The 13306-nt window shown below is 51.3% G+C and overlaps 1 protein-coding gene across 40 annotated transcripts in view; it reads left to right on the plus strand.

Moving 5' to 3' along the window:
• TCF7L2 (transcription factor 7 like 2) overlaps positions 1-13306 on the plus strand; it is a 262286-nt gene that overhangs the window by 228491 nt on the left and 20489 nt on the right. For 14 of the 40 annotated variants that reach the window (XM_063962611.1, XM_063962616.1, XM_063962612.1 and 11 more), the window contains 4 exons: positions 8400-8525; positions 8672-8831; positions 10272-10379; positions 11543-11591. In XM_063962611.1, coding sequence (XP_063818681.1) covers positions 8400-8525; positions 8672-8831; positions 10272-10379; positions 11543-11591 — 443 coding nt within the window. Of the gene's footprint in view, positions 1-8384; positions 8526-8671; positions 8832-10271; positions 10392-11542; positions 11592-13306 lie in introns of all 40 variants that reach the window. The other 26 variants (XM_063962607.1, XM_063962608.1, XM_063962609.1 and 23 more) reach the window with 3 other exon arrangements.

A 13306-nucleotide genomic window follows, 5' to 3' on the forward strand; every position in this document is an offset into this window, starting at 1 on the left:
CACACTTATGGGCAAAACCATGTGCACTGCAGGTGGGGCAGATATAACATGTGCAGAGAGAGTCAGATTTGGGTGAGTTATATTGTTTCTGTGCAGTGTAAATACTGGCAGCTTTATATTTACACTGCAATTTACATTTCAGTTCGATCACATCTCCACCCAAATCTAACTCTCTCTGCACATGTTACATCTGCCCCCCCCCCCCCCCCCCCCCCCCCCTGCAGTGCAGCATGGTGTTGCCCAATTGCTTACTTTTTTGGTTTGCCAACAAACGTGAATAAGTCCCGAAATCCCTCCCGCTTCAGGTTGGTTAATCCTGATATTGTAGAACATATGAGCACTGAGCCCCATATCATGTTACACACCTGAATGAAACGCTCCAGGTTGTACTATGTAAAGTAATGTGTTTATGGTTAAACCCGGCTTTTACATGAGCTGCCGGTGATGATCTATGTCAGGCATTCCCAACCACGGTCCTCAAGGCGAACTAACAGGGCAGGTTTTAGTGATATCCAGGCTGCAGCACAGATGGTTAAATCAAAATAACTGAGCTACTAATTAAGTCACCTGTGCTGAAGCCTGGCTATCACTAAAACCTGCACTGTTGGTGTGCCTTGAGGACCGCGGTTGGGAAAGCATTATCTATGTGGTTGTATTCCGGTTACTAGTCCGCAATACAGTGTGTTATAGCTACGGTGCTCTGTGTCCTGTCACTTTAATGTATAGATATGATTTTACATCCACCTATATAGTTACATATGTCCTGAGTGCTAGGTTACAGGGGGTCTGGGACTGAGGGTCGACAGCACAAAGGTCGACACACCTTAGGTCGACGCCAATTGGTCGACACACCTTAGGTCGACATGGACAAAGGATCGACATGGACAAAAGGTCGACAGGAACAAGATCGACATGGAAAAAGGTCGACATGAGTTTTTTATGTTTTTTTGGTGTCGTTTTCTTCGTAGAGTGACCGGGAACCCCAATTAGTGCACCGCGTCCCCTCGCATGGCTCGCTTCGCTCGCCATGCTTCGGGCATGGTGCCTTCGCTCCGCTACCGCTTCGCTCGGCACACTTTACCGTTCCAATCGTAGTCCACGTGGATCGTTAAGTATGAAAAGGTTCAAAAAAAGAAAAAAATCGTGAAAAACTCATGTCGACCTTTTTCCATGTCGACATTGTCCCTGTCGACCTTTTGTCCATGTCGACCTTTTGTCCATGTCGACCTAAGGTGTGTCGACCAATTGGCGTCGACCTAAGGTGTGTCGACCTTTGTGCTGTCGACCTGGAGTCCGGATACGGTTACAGGATACTCGCTGATTGGGTACAGGAAATATGTGATAAATGATTATTGATCTGACATCACTGATTATGTTGCTATGTTATGTACGAACATGTCTATACAATATGTTTTATATGCTCATTTAATAATAATAAAAGTACTGGGTTACAGACTAATAGCAGTTTATCTGGTGGTTTCCAAGTAGTTACAGACTAACAGCTTCTATGAAATGTTAATTATCAGGATATTTAGGTAGATTGCTAGTAAGGAGATGTTTTACCATGTAGTTATCCTCTCCAACCCCAAAATACATTCTTCCGCCAGTCTGTTATACACAGTAGTATATAACAGGAAGCCATTACTGCTGCGCTGGTTAATGACTGTAACCCAGTGGTGTCAGGGTAGGATGAGAGACGGGCAGGATCCTCCGGCTGCCAGCACGTGCCGGGTTAATGACTATTACCCAGTGGTGTCAGGGTAGGATGAGAGACGGGCAGGATCCTCCGGCTGCCAGCACGTGTCGGGTTAATGACCATTACCCAGTGGTGTCAGGGTAGGATGAGAGACGGGCAGGATCCTCCGGCTGCCAGCACGTGCCGGGTTAATGACTATTACCCAGTGGTGTCAGGGTAGGATGAGAGACGGGCAGGATCCTCCGGCTGCCAGCACGTGTCGGGTTAATGACCATTACCCAGTGGTGTCAGGGTAGGATGAGATACGGGCAGGATCCTCCGGCTGCCAGCACGTGCCGGGTTAATAACTATAACCCAGTGGTGTCAGGGTAAGATGAGAGACGGGCAGGATCCTCCGGCTGCCAGCACGTGCCGGGTTAATGACTATTACACAGTGGTGTCAGGGTAGGATGAGAGACGGGCAGGATCCTCCGGCTGCCAGCGCGTGTCGGGTTAATGACCATTACCCAGTGGTGTCAGGGTAGGATGAGATACGGGCAGGATCCTCCGGCTGCCAGCACGTGCCGGGTTAATGACTATTACCCAGTGGTGTCAGGGTAGGATGAGAGACGGGCAGGATCCTCCGGCTGCCAGCGCGTGTCGGGTTAATGACCATTACCCAGTGGTGTCAGGGTAGGATGAGATACGGGCAGGATCCTCCCGCTGCCAGCACGTGCCGGGTTAATGACTATAACCCAGTGGTGTCAGGGTAGGATGAGAAACGAGCAGGATCCTCCGGCTGCCAGCACGTGCCGGGTTAATGACTATAACCCAGTGGTGTCAGGGTAGGATGAGAGACGGGCAGGATCCTCCGGCTGCCAGCACGTGCCGGGTTAATGACTATAACCCAGTGGTGTCAGGGTAGGATGAGAGACGGGCAGGATCCTCCGGCTGCCAGCACGTGTCGGGTTAATAACTATAACCCAGTGGTGTCAGGGTAGGATGAGAGACGGGCAGGATCCTCCGGCTGCCAGCACGTGCCGGGTTAATGACCATTACCCAGTGGTGTCAGGGTAGGATGAGAAACGAGCAGGATCCTCCGGCTGCCAGCACGTGCCGGGTTAATGACTATAACCCAGTTGTGTCAGGGTAGGATGAGAGACGGGCAGGATCCTCCGGCTGCCAGCACGTGCCGGGTTAATGACTATAACCCAGTGGTGTCAGGGTAGGATGAGAGACGGGCAGGATCCTCCGGCTGCCAGCACGTGCCGGGTTAATAACTATAACCCAGTGGTGTCAGGGTAGGATGAGAGACGGGCAGGATCCTCCGGCTGCCAGCGCGTGTCGGGTTAATGACTATCACCCAGTGGTGTCAGAGTAGGATGAGAGACGGGCAGGATCCTCCGGCTGCCAGCGCGTGTCGGGTTAATGACCATTACCCAGTGGTGTCAGGGTAGGATGAGATACGGGCAGGATCCTCCGGCTGCCAGCACGTGCCGGGTTAATGACTATTACCCAGTGGTGTCAGGGTAGGATGAGAGACGGGCAGGATCCTCCGGCTGCCAGCGCGTGTCGGGTTAATGACCATTACCCAGTGGTGTCAGGGTAGGATGAGATACGGGCAGGATCCTCCCGCTGCCAGCACGTGCCGGGTTAATGACTATAACCCAGTGGTGTCAGGGTAGGATGAGAAACGAGCAGGATCCTCCGGCTGCCAGCACGTGCCGGGTTAATGACTATAACCCAGTGGTGTCAGGGTAGGATGAGAGACGGGCAGGATCCTCCGGCTGCCAGCACGTGCCGGGTTAATGACTATAACCCAGTGGTGTCAGGGTAGGATGAGAGACGGGCAGGATCCTCCGGCTGCCAGCACGTGTCGGGTTAATAACTATAACCCAGTGGTGTCAGGGTAGGATGAGAAACGTGCCGGGTTAATGACTATAACCCAGTGGTGTCAGGGTAGGATGAGAGATGGGCAGGATCCTCCGGCTGCCAGCGCGTGTCGGGTTAATGACTATTACCCAGTGGTGTCAGAGTAGGATGAGAGACGGGCAGGATCCTCCGGCTGCCAGCGCGTGTCGGGTTAATGACCATTACCCAGTGGTGTCAGGGTAGGATGAGATACGGGCAGGATCCTCCGGCTGCCAGCACGTGCCGGGTTAATGACTATTACCCAGTGGTGTCAGGGTAGGATGAGAGACGGGCAGGATCCTCCGGCTGCCAGCACGTGCCGGGTTAATGACTATTACCCAGTGGTGTCAGGGTAGGATGAGAGACGGGCAGGATCCTCCGGCTGCCAGCACGTGCCGGGTTAATAACTATAACCCAGTGGTGTCAGGGTAGGATAAGAGACGGGCAGGATCCTCCGGCTGCCAGCACGTGCCGGGTTAATGACCATTACCCAGTGGTGTCAGGGTAGGATGAGATACGGGCAGGATCCTCCGGCTGCCAGCACGTGCCGGGTTAATAACTATAACCCAGTGGTGTCAGGGTAAGATGAGAGACGGGCAGGATCCTCCGGCTGCCAGCACGTGCCGGGTTAATGACTATTACCCAGTGGTGTCAGGGTAGGATGAGATACGGGCAGGATCCTCCGGCTGCCAGCACGTGCCGGGTTAATAACTATAACCCAGTGGTGTCAGGGTAGGATGAGAGACGGGCAGGATCCTCCGGCTGCCAGCATGTGCCGGGTTAGGGTAAGATGAGAGACGGGCAGGATCCTCCGGCTGCCAGCGCGTGTCGGGTTAATGACCATTACCCAGTGGTGTCAGGGTAGGATGAGAGACGGGCAGGATCCTCTGGCTGACAGCACGTGCCGGGTTAATAACTATAACCCAGTGGTGTCAGGGTAGGATGAGAGACGGGCAGGATCCTCCGGCTGCCAGCACGTGCCGGGTTAGGGTAAGATGAGATATGGGCAGGATCCTCCGGCTGCCAGCGCGTGTCGGGTTAATGACCATTACCCAGTGGTGTCAGGGTAGGATGAGAGACGGGCAGGATCCTCCGGCTGCCAGCGCGTGTCGGGTTAATGACTATTACCCAGTGGTGTCAGAGTAGGATGAGAGACGGGCAGGATCCTCCGGCTGCCAGCGCGTGTCGGGTTAATGACCATTACCCAGTGGTGTCAGGTTAGGATGAGATACGGGCAGGATCCTCCGGCTGCCAGCACGTGCCGGGTTAATGACTATTACCCAGTGGTGTCAGGGTAGGATGAGAGACGGCTAGGATCCTCCGGCTGCCAGCACGTGCCGGGTTAATGACTATTACCCAGTGGTGTCAGGGTAGGATGAGAGACGGGCAGGATCCTCCGGCTGCCAGCACGTGCCGGGTTAATAACTATAACCCAGTGGTGTCAGGGTAAGATGAGAGACGGGCAGGATCCTCCGGCTGCCAGCACGTGCCGGGTTAATGACTATTACCCAGTGGTGTCAGGGTAGGATGAGATACGGGCAGGATCCTCCGGCTGCCAGCACGTGCCGGGTTAATAACTATAACCCAGTGGTGTCAGGGTAGGATGAGAGACGGGCAGGATCCTCCGGCTGCCAGCATGTGCCGGGTTAGGGTAAGATGAGAGACGGGCAGGATCCTCCGGCTGCCAGCGCGTGTCGGGTTAATGACCATTACCCAGTGGTGTCAGGGTAGGATGAGAGACGGGCAGGATCCTCTGGCTGACAGCACGTGCCGGGTTAATAACTATAACCCAGTGGTGTCAGGGTAGGATGAGAGACGGGCAGGATCCTCCGGCTGCCAGCACGTGCCGGATTAGGGTAAAATGAGATATGGGCAGGATCCTCCGGCTGCCAGCGCGTGTCGGGTTAATGACCATTACCCAGTGGTGTCAGGGTAGGATGAGAGACGGGCAGGATCCTCCGGCTGCCAGCACGTGCCGGGTTAATAACTATAACCCAGTGGTGTCAGGGTAGGATGAGATACGGGCAGGATCCTCCGGCTGCCAGCGTGTGTCGGGTTAATGACCATTACCCAGTGGTGTCAGGGTAGGATGAGAGACGGGCAGGATCCTCTGGCTGACAGCACGTGCCGGGTTAATGACTATAACCCAGTGGTGTTAGGGTAGGATGAGAGACGGGCAGGATCCTCCGGCTGCCAGCACGTGCCGGGTTAGGGTAATATGAGATATGGGCAGGATCCTCCGGCTGCCAGCGCGTGTCGGGTTAATGACCATTACCCAGTGGTGTCAGGGTAGGATGAGAGACGGGCAGGATCCTCTGGCTGCCAGCACGTGCCGGGTTAATAACTATAACCCAGTGGTGTCAGGGTAGGATGAGAGACGGGCAGGATCCTCCGGCTGCCAGCGCGTGTCAGGTTAATGACCATTACCCAGTAGTGTCAGGGTAGGATGAGATACGGGCAGGATCCTCCGGCTGCCAGCACGTGCCGGGTTAATGACTATAACCCAGTGGTGTTAGGGTAGGATGAGAGACGGGCAGGATCCTCTGGCTGCCAGCACGTGCCGGGTTAATAACTATAACCCAGTGGTGTCAGGGTAGGCTGAGAGACGGGCAGGATCCTCCCGCTGCCAGCACGTGCCGGGTTAATGACTATTACCCAGTGGTGTTAGGGTAGGATGAGAGACGGGCAGGATCCTCCGGCTGCCAGCACGTGCCGGGTTAATGACTATAACCCAGTGGTGTTAGGGTAGGATGAGAGACGGGCAGGATCCTCCCGCTGCCAGCACGTGCCGGGTTAATGACTATAACCCAGTGGTGTTAGGGTAGGATGAGAGACGGGCAGGATCCTCCCGCTGCCAGCACGTGCCGGGTTAATGACTATTACCCAGTGGTGTCAGGGTAGGATGAGAGACGGGCAGGATCCTCCGGCTGCCAGCACGTGCCGGGTTAATGACTATAACCCAGTGGTGTCAGGGTAGGATGAGAGACGGGCAGGATCCTCCCGCTGCCAGCACGTGCCGGGTTAATGACTATTACCCAGTGGTGTCAGGGTAGGATGAGAGACGGGCAGGATCCTCCGGCTGCCAGCACGTGCCGGGTTAATGACTATAACCCAGTGGTGTCAGGGTAGGATGAGAGACGGGCAGGATCCTCCGGCTGCCAGCACGTGCCGGGTTAATGCAGATGCTTGCACTGAACAGAGCAGATGTGTGTTAGTGGCTGCTTATTAGTGAGTATGAGGCACATCGGAATCCAGCTTGGCTGCGTGAGCTGTATCTAGTTAAAAAAAGAGTATACAGCAAATGAAATACATTATTGTTCTAATGGGCTGACACAAGTACAAGTCCATTAGACTTATGACAGTTACAGGAATGCCGCGCACTGCACCCTGTTCTGTCGCAGCCTTTGATATTCATTCAATGCAGCGCCCGGGCCAGAGAATCTCAGAATTAAGTGAAGGGTTATTATACTTTAAACACCGCGGAGAAGCCTAGATTGGCAATTAAACAGCACTTGCTGACACTCGCTGGTGCCACCCGGTGACCCTCTTTCGATTGAGACGTCGGAGCTTGGGGCCCTCAGCATGCTAAATTGGTGAAAGGCACTTTCTCCTGACGAGGGCAGCTCTGAAACCGTCTGGCTTCAAAGAGAGCCACATCATGTATAAACCATAAAGTGGGTGCACCAGGCTCGCAGGAGAAAAATCTCTGGCAGAAATAGATGAAATGTTACAACTCCGAGAGGATAATGACAAACCCAATGCAAGTCAAAGCCGGATGGCTGCAAAAACCAGCCCCGCGTCCCACTGATTGTGCATAATATCAAGGCAGGCAGATGACAGGCGACTAACGGAACGCTGTCAACAACGACGCAGAATGAGAGTGAGGGAGACAGGATCCCCAGAGACGGCACAGAACAAAAAAAATACACTTGCCCTTAATAAGTTAAGCCTCATCATTATGTTCTGGCTGGGAGCCATGAGTGCCTCTAATGAGCGGTATTGAGGTGCGGGACCCTCGTCTCACCTTGTAATGAGGAGACGTCCCTTATTTCCATGCATCCCAGTGCCCCTGCCACATGTGCCGCGCTGGGCCGGCTTGTGTGTTACACGCTGCGCAGGGATTTTACAGTTACACCAAACATACATGAAATAACGTGTGTAACATTAAGTGAACACACGGATTTGGGGCGGAATGCTCACAGAGATGCAAATGGCTCAGAATCCCAGCCCTTCGTGAGCAGGGTGTCTGATTGTCCTACATCTTCCACCATAGGTGAGACAAGCGCCCAGGGAATTCCGCTCCACGTAGACGACTTCATGGCACTTGCCATTTCCCACTACAACCTGTATTGTCGGTTCTGGCATAGGGATTATTGATCTTCACGCTCTGACTGCGCCATTCCGGTGCCTCGTTCTGAATGAGTCGGTAGCGTAACCTGGAACCCAGTCAGCAAATGGCAGCCAGCGGCCCATGCACGCGTGAGGGCTGCCAAGTCAATCAAAACACAGCTCCCACTGATGAGCCCACCCCCAGATGTGTCAGCATCTAGTCATCAAAGTGTTATGTGCTAAGAATTTACCAAACAGGGTGATTAATGCAAATGGCTTGTGAGAAAGGGATTCCTCGCGTGGGTTTAGTATTGTCTCACAGTAATGTAACAGGTAGTCAGCTCCTGCCGCACACATGACTAGTGATAATAGGGTTCAGGCTGTATACTGTTGTTATATATTGCTGTATATTAATGTGCAGAGACACCCCTCCCTTTTTCATTCATGTTTATTCTGACAATTTACACAGCTTTCTCTCCTCCAGATTCCCTCCACACATGGTGCCGCCACATCACGGTTTACACACAACTGGAATCCCCCATCCCGCCATCGTGAACCCAACCGTCAAACAGGAGTCTTCCCAGAGTGACGTGGGATCCCTGCACAGCTCGTAAGTCTTATACCCGTATTCACGTCTGTCTCTATGGCGATAAACACTGAACGCCTCCTGCGCGTGTAGCGTCCCCCTGCGAGACGGAATCGCAGGGTCTCATTTTCATTTTGTAATCTTTTTCCTTTTTTTTTCCATCCGTACAGAAAACATCAGGATTCTAAAAAGGAGGAAGAAAAGAAGAAACCTCACATAAAGAAGCCTCTTAATGCATTTATGTTGTATATGAAGGAAATGCGAGCAAAAGTTGTAGCAGAATGCACGTTAAAAGAGAGTGCAGCCATTAACCAGATCCTTGGCCGAAGGGTGAGTCTAAAGTTTATCCCAGAGGTGGTGCTGTTCTTCTCTATATATTTGTAAAGTCAAAACTGCAGCGGGCGTCAGCGGTGCGGTTTGACCGTACGCTCCCAATCTACGCAGCGGTATGGATGGGGTAGGAGAGGGACGACGGAGGTTGTAGTTCAGTGATGACGTCTACTTTGATCTCAATAGAATTTACATTGTACACATGTTACGAGCGCCTGGTATCTACTAGAGATGAGCGGATTCGGTTTTACTCGGTTTTACTCGGTTCTCAAAACCGAATCTTATTGGCTATCCAAAACACGTGACATCCGTGAGCCAATAAGATGGCGTTTTGAGAACCGAGTAAAACCGAGTAAAACCGAATCCGCTCATCTCTAATATCTACACTAAGTGGACGAGTTTACTAGAATGCTGCTTAATAAACTAAAAGACTTGCGACGTCACCGAATCATGTCCGGCGCTAAGAGCTCTGGCGCAGACTGACAAAGTAACAACATTAATGTTTGTTATAAAATATAGAGGCAGATGTATTAAGCCTGGAGAAGTGATAAAGCAGTGATACTATGGGGGTCATTTCAAGTTGATCGCTAGCAGCTTTCATTCGCTGCGCAGCGATGAGGCAAAAAAAGACATTTCTGCACATGCTTATGCGGCACAATGCGCACGCGCGATGTACTATTACAACGAACGATGTAGTTTCACACAAGGTCTAGCGAAGCTTTTCAGTCACACTGCTGGCCGCAGAGTGATTGACATGAAGTGGGCGTTTCTGGGTGTCAACTGACCGTTTTCAGGGAGTGTTCGAAAAAACATAGGCGTGCCAGGAAAAACGCAGGCGTGACTGGGCGAACGCAGGGCGTGTTTGTGACGTCAAAACAGGAACTGAACAGTCTGAAGTGATCGCAAGCGCTGAGTAGGTTTTGAGCTACTCTGTAACTGCACAAAAAAAACTTTGTAGCCACTCTGCGATCCTTTCGTTCGCACTTCTGCTAAGCTAAAATAAACTCCCAGTGGGCGGCGGCATAGCGTGTGCACGGCTGCTAAAAACTGCTAGCGAGCGATCAACTCGGAATGACCACCTATAAGTGCAAGGTGATAACGCACCAGTCAATCAGCTCCTAACTGTAAATTTACATATTGAAGCTGATTGGCTGTTGCGTTATCATCTTGCACTTATCACTGCTTTATCACTTCTCCAGGCTTAATACATCTGCCCTATTCTTTGGGTCTTTTTTATTTTACTTAGAAATTCTTTGCTTTATTTGACCCCAGATTTAATAGCCTCCAGCCCCTGGTTTCTCTGTTAATACAGTTTTGTAACACAATCCGGTTACACAACACTTACTGTGCACCACCAATTCTGTTATGCACCGTGTGGCGGTTGCATTGTAACATAATGTATCACATGATTACTGTTCTCTGATTCCCCCCCATGTACAGTGGCACGCGCTTTCAAGGGAGGAGCAAGCAAAATACTACGAGCTGGCACGAAAGGAAAGACAGCTGCATATGCAGCTCTACCCAGGCTGGTCGGCACGGGATAACTATGTAGGTGGCTATGTAGGTGATATTATTTTTTTCCCCCTTGTAAGACTTGTAGAATGTGATATTATTTGCCTGTGGAGAAAGCGAAAAACACTGCATGGTATGTATTGAGACACGGGGCAGGCAAGAAATCCCCCCCTTCCTTTAAACCCCGCCCCCCAATATTTCCAACTTGCCCTCTGTAATAATAACAACCCTACTGACTGTGGCTCCGCCCCCAGCAGGTGTGGTCATGTAATCATTTGCATGCAGTTATCCACAGTTTTGGAGGCATTACAATCATTTATACAGCAAATTTACAAAGCGACCCTTCCGCTACAAACTGCTGACAAACGTGTCTTGTATATATATTTATGTCGGTGTGCAGTGCAAAGTCGAGTAATGGGAACTCGGTCAGTACTGAAGTAATTATTCCACTTTACACTGTGTTATGAAACTGTTGCACATCTCTTCTCCAATGAATGCAAAGTTTTTGGTTTATTGAAAGGTACGGCATGGAGTAACACTAGGCCGCTTATCCCAAAATTAACTTGTTACTTCCCCATAAGTCAGATTTAGAAACCAGCTGCTAGAGGTACATTTATCAACCAAAAGTAGATTGTCCATTTTCTGCGTTTTTTTCACCATGTGTTTTAAAACGGTAATTTTATTAAAGGCAATGCACGCCGGGTAAATCCGCAATTTAAAACAGCTGGCACTTTGTAAAGTGACACCAGAGTAAGCATTAGTGTGGGGCGTCTTCCTACAGAAGATGACGAGGAAGGTTATTCAGCAGCTTTCCCCTGAGTTTGTTTTTATAGAGTAAAGTTACTCTTAGTTGACGTGGACAAAATTAGTTTCTATTAAAAAAAATATGACATTTTCAGGAGCTGAGCAAAGTCTTAGCATGTCCTGGGTACGCTCGGTCAGTAGATATAGAGAGCGATGGAAAGATGGGTAACCCAACTTCTCACTGCCAGAGAAGGGAGAGGAATGATTCAAATGTATTTGCTAATATAGAGAAATGCTCCTGGTTACATTACATTGTGGGTACATATAGAGACCAGATGTCTACTATTCATGAATTTCTCTTATTAAGGATACAGTATGCTGCCTATGCAGATTGTTTCTTCCTATAGCTGTGTGTTTTATTAACTCATTATCCACTTTCATCATCTCTTCTTTAGGGCAAAAAGAAAAAGAGGAAAAGAGATAAACAGCCAGGAGAGAGTAATGGTAAGCACCACCCCAAACAAGATGCCCCTACGCAAGGGGGACCCAGGTCACTAAACATGGACTCTGGCCCCAGTGCTCCTCCCCTGCACCATTGGTTAGTGATCCCACACTACACTAGGAGGGCCGGGTCACTAATCCCTTTTCATGGGGAGATGTCTGTACTGTGGCCCCAGTGCTCCTCCCCCACATCAGTGATTAGTGACCCCACACTACACTGGGAGGGCCGGGTCACTAATCCCTGGTCATGGGGAAATGTCTGTACTGTGGCCCCAGTGCTCCTCCCGCATCAGTGATTAGTGACCTCACACTATACTAGGAGGGCCGGGTCACTAATCCCTGTTCATGGGGAAGTGTCTGTACTGTGGCACCAGTGCTCCTCCCTGCACTAGTGATTAGTGACCTCACACTATACTAGGAGGGCCGGGTCACTAATCCCTGTTCTTTGGGAGATGTCTACTCTGGCCCCAGTGCTCCTCCCTGCACTAGTGATTAGTGACTCCACACTACACTAGGAGGGCCCAGGTCACTAATCCCTGTTCTTGGGGAGATGTCTATACTCTGGCCCCAGTACTCCTCCCACATCAGTGATTAGTGACCTCACACTACACTAGGAGGGCCCAGGTCAGTAATCCCTATTCTTGGGGAGATGTCTGCACTATGGCCCCAGTGCTCCTCCCTGTACTAATGATTAGTGACCCCACACTACACTAGGAGGCCCAGGTCACTAATCCCTGTTCTTGGAGAGATGTCTGTATTCTGGCCCCAGTGCTCCTCCCCCACAATAGTGATTAGTGATCCCACACTACACTAGGAGGCCCAGGTCACTAATCCCTGTTCTTGGAGAGATGTCTGTACTCAGGCCCCAGTGCTCCTCCCTGCACTAGTGATTAGTGACCTCACACTACACTAGGAGGCCCAGGTCACTAATCCCTGTTCTTGGAGAGATGTCTGTACTCTGGCCTCAGTGCTCCTCCCCCACAATAGTGATTAGTGATCCCACACTACACTAGGAGGCCCAGGTCACTAATCCCTGTTCTTGGAGAGATGTCTGTACTCAGGCCCCAGTGCTCCTCCCTGCACTAGTGATTAGTGACCTCACACTACACTAGGAGGCCCGGATCACTAATCCCTGTTCTTGGAGAGATGTCTGTACTCAGGCCCCAGTGCTCCTCCCTGCACTAGTGATTAGTGACCTCACACTACACTAGGAGGCCCAGGTCACTAATCCCTGTTCTTGGAGAGATGTCTGTACTCTGGCCTCAGTGCTCCTCCCCCACAATAGTGATTAGTGATCCCACACTACACTAGGAGGCCCAGGTCACTAATCCCTGTTCTTGGAGAGATGTCTGTACTCAGGCCCCAGTGCTCCTCCCTGCACTAGTGATTAGTGACCTCACACTACACTAGGAGGCCCGGATCACTAATCCCTGTTCTTGGATAGATGTCTGTACTCTGGCCTCAGTGCTCCTCCCCCACAATAGTGATTAGTGATCCCACACTACACTAGGAGGCCCAGGTCACTAATCCCTGTTCTTGGGGAGATGTCTGTACTGTGGCCCCAGTGCTCCTCCCTGCACTAGTGATTAGTGACCTCACACTACACTAGGAGGCCCGGATCACTAATCCCTGTTCTTGGATAGATGTCTGTACTCTGGCCTCAGTGCTCCTCCCCCACAATAGTGATTAGTGATCCCACACTACACTAGGAGGCCCAG

This window comes from Pseudophryne corroboree, chromosome 3, assembly GCF_028390025.1.
Source record: "Pseudophryne corroboree isolate aPseCor3 chromosome 3, aPseCor3.hap2, whole genome shotgun sequence".
NCBI classification, from domain to species: Eukaryota; Metazoa; Chordata; class Amphibia; order Anura; family Myobatrachidae; genus Pseudophryne; species Pseudophryne corroboree.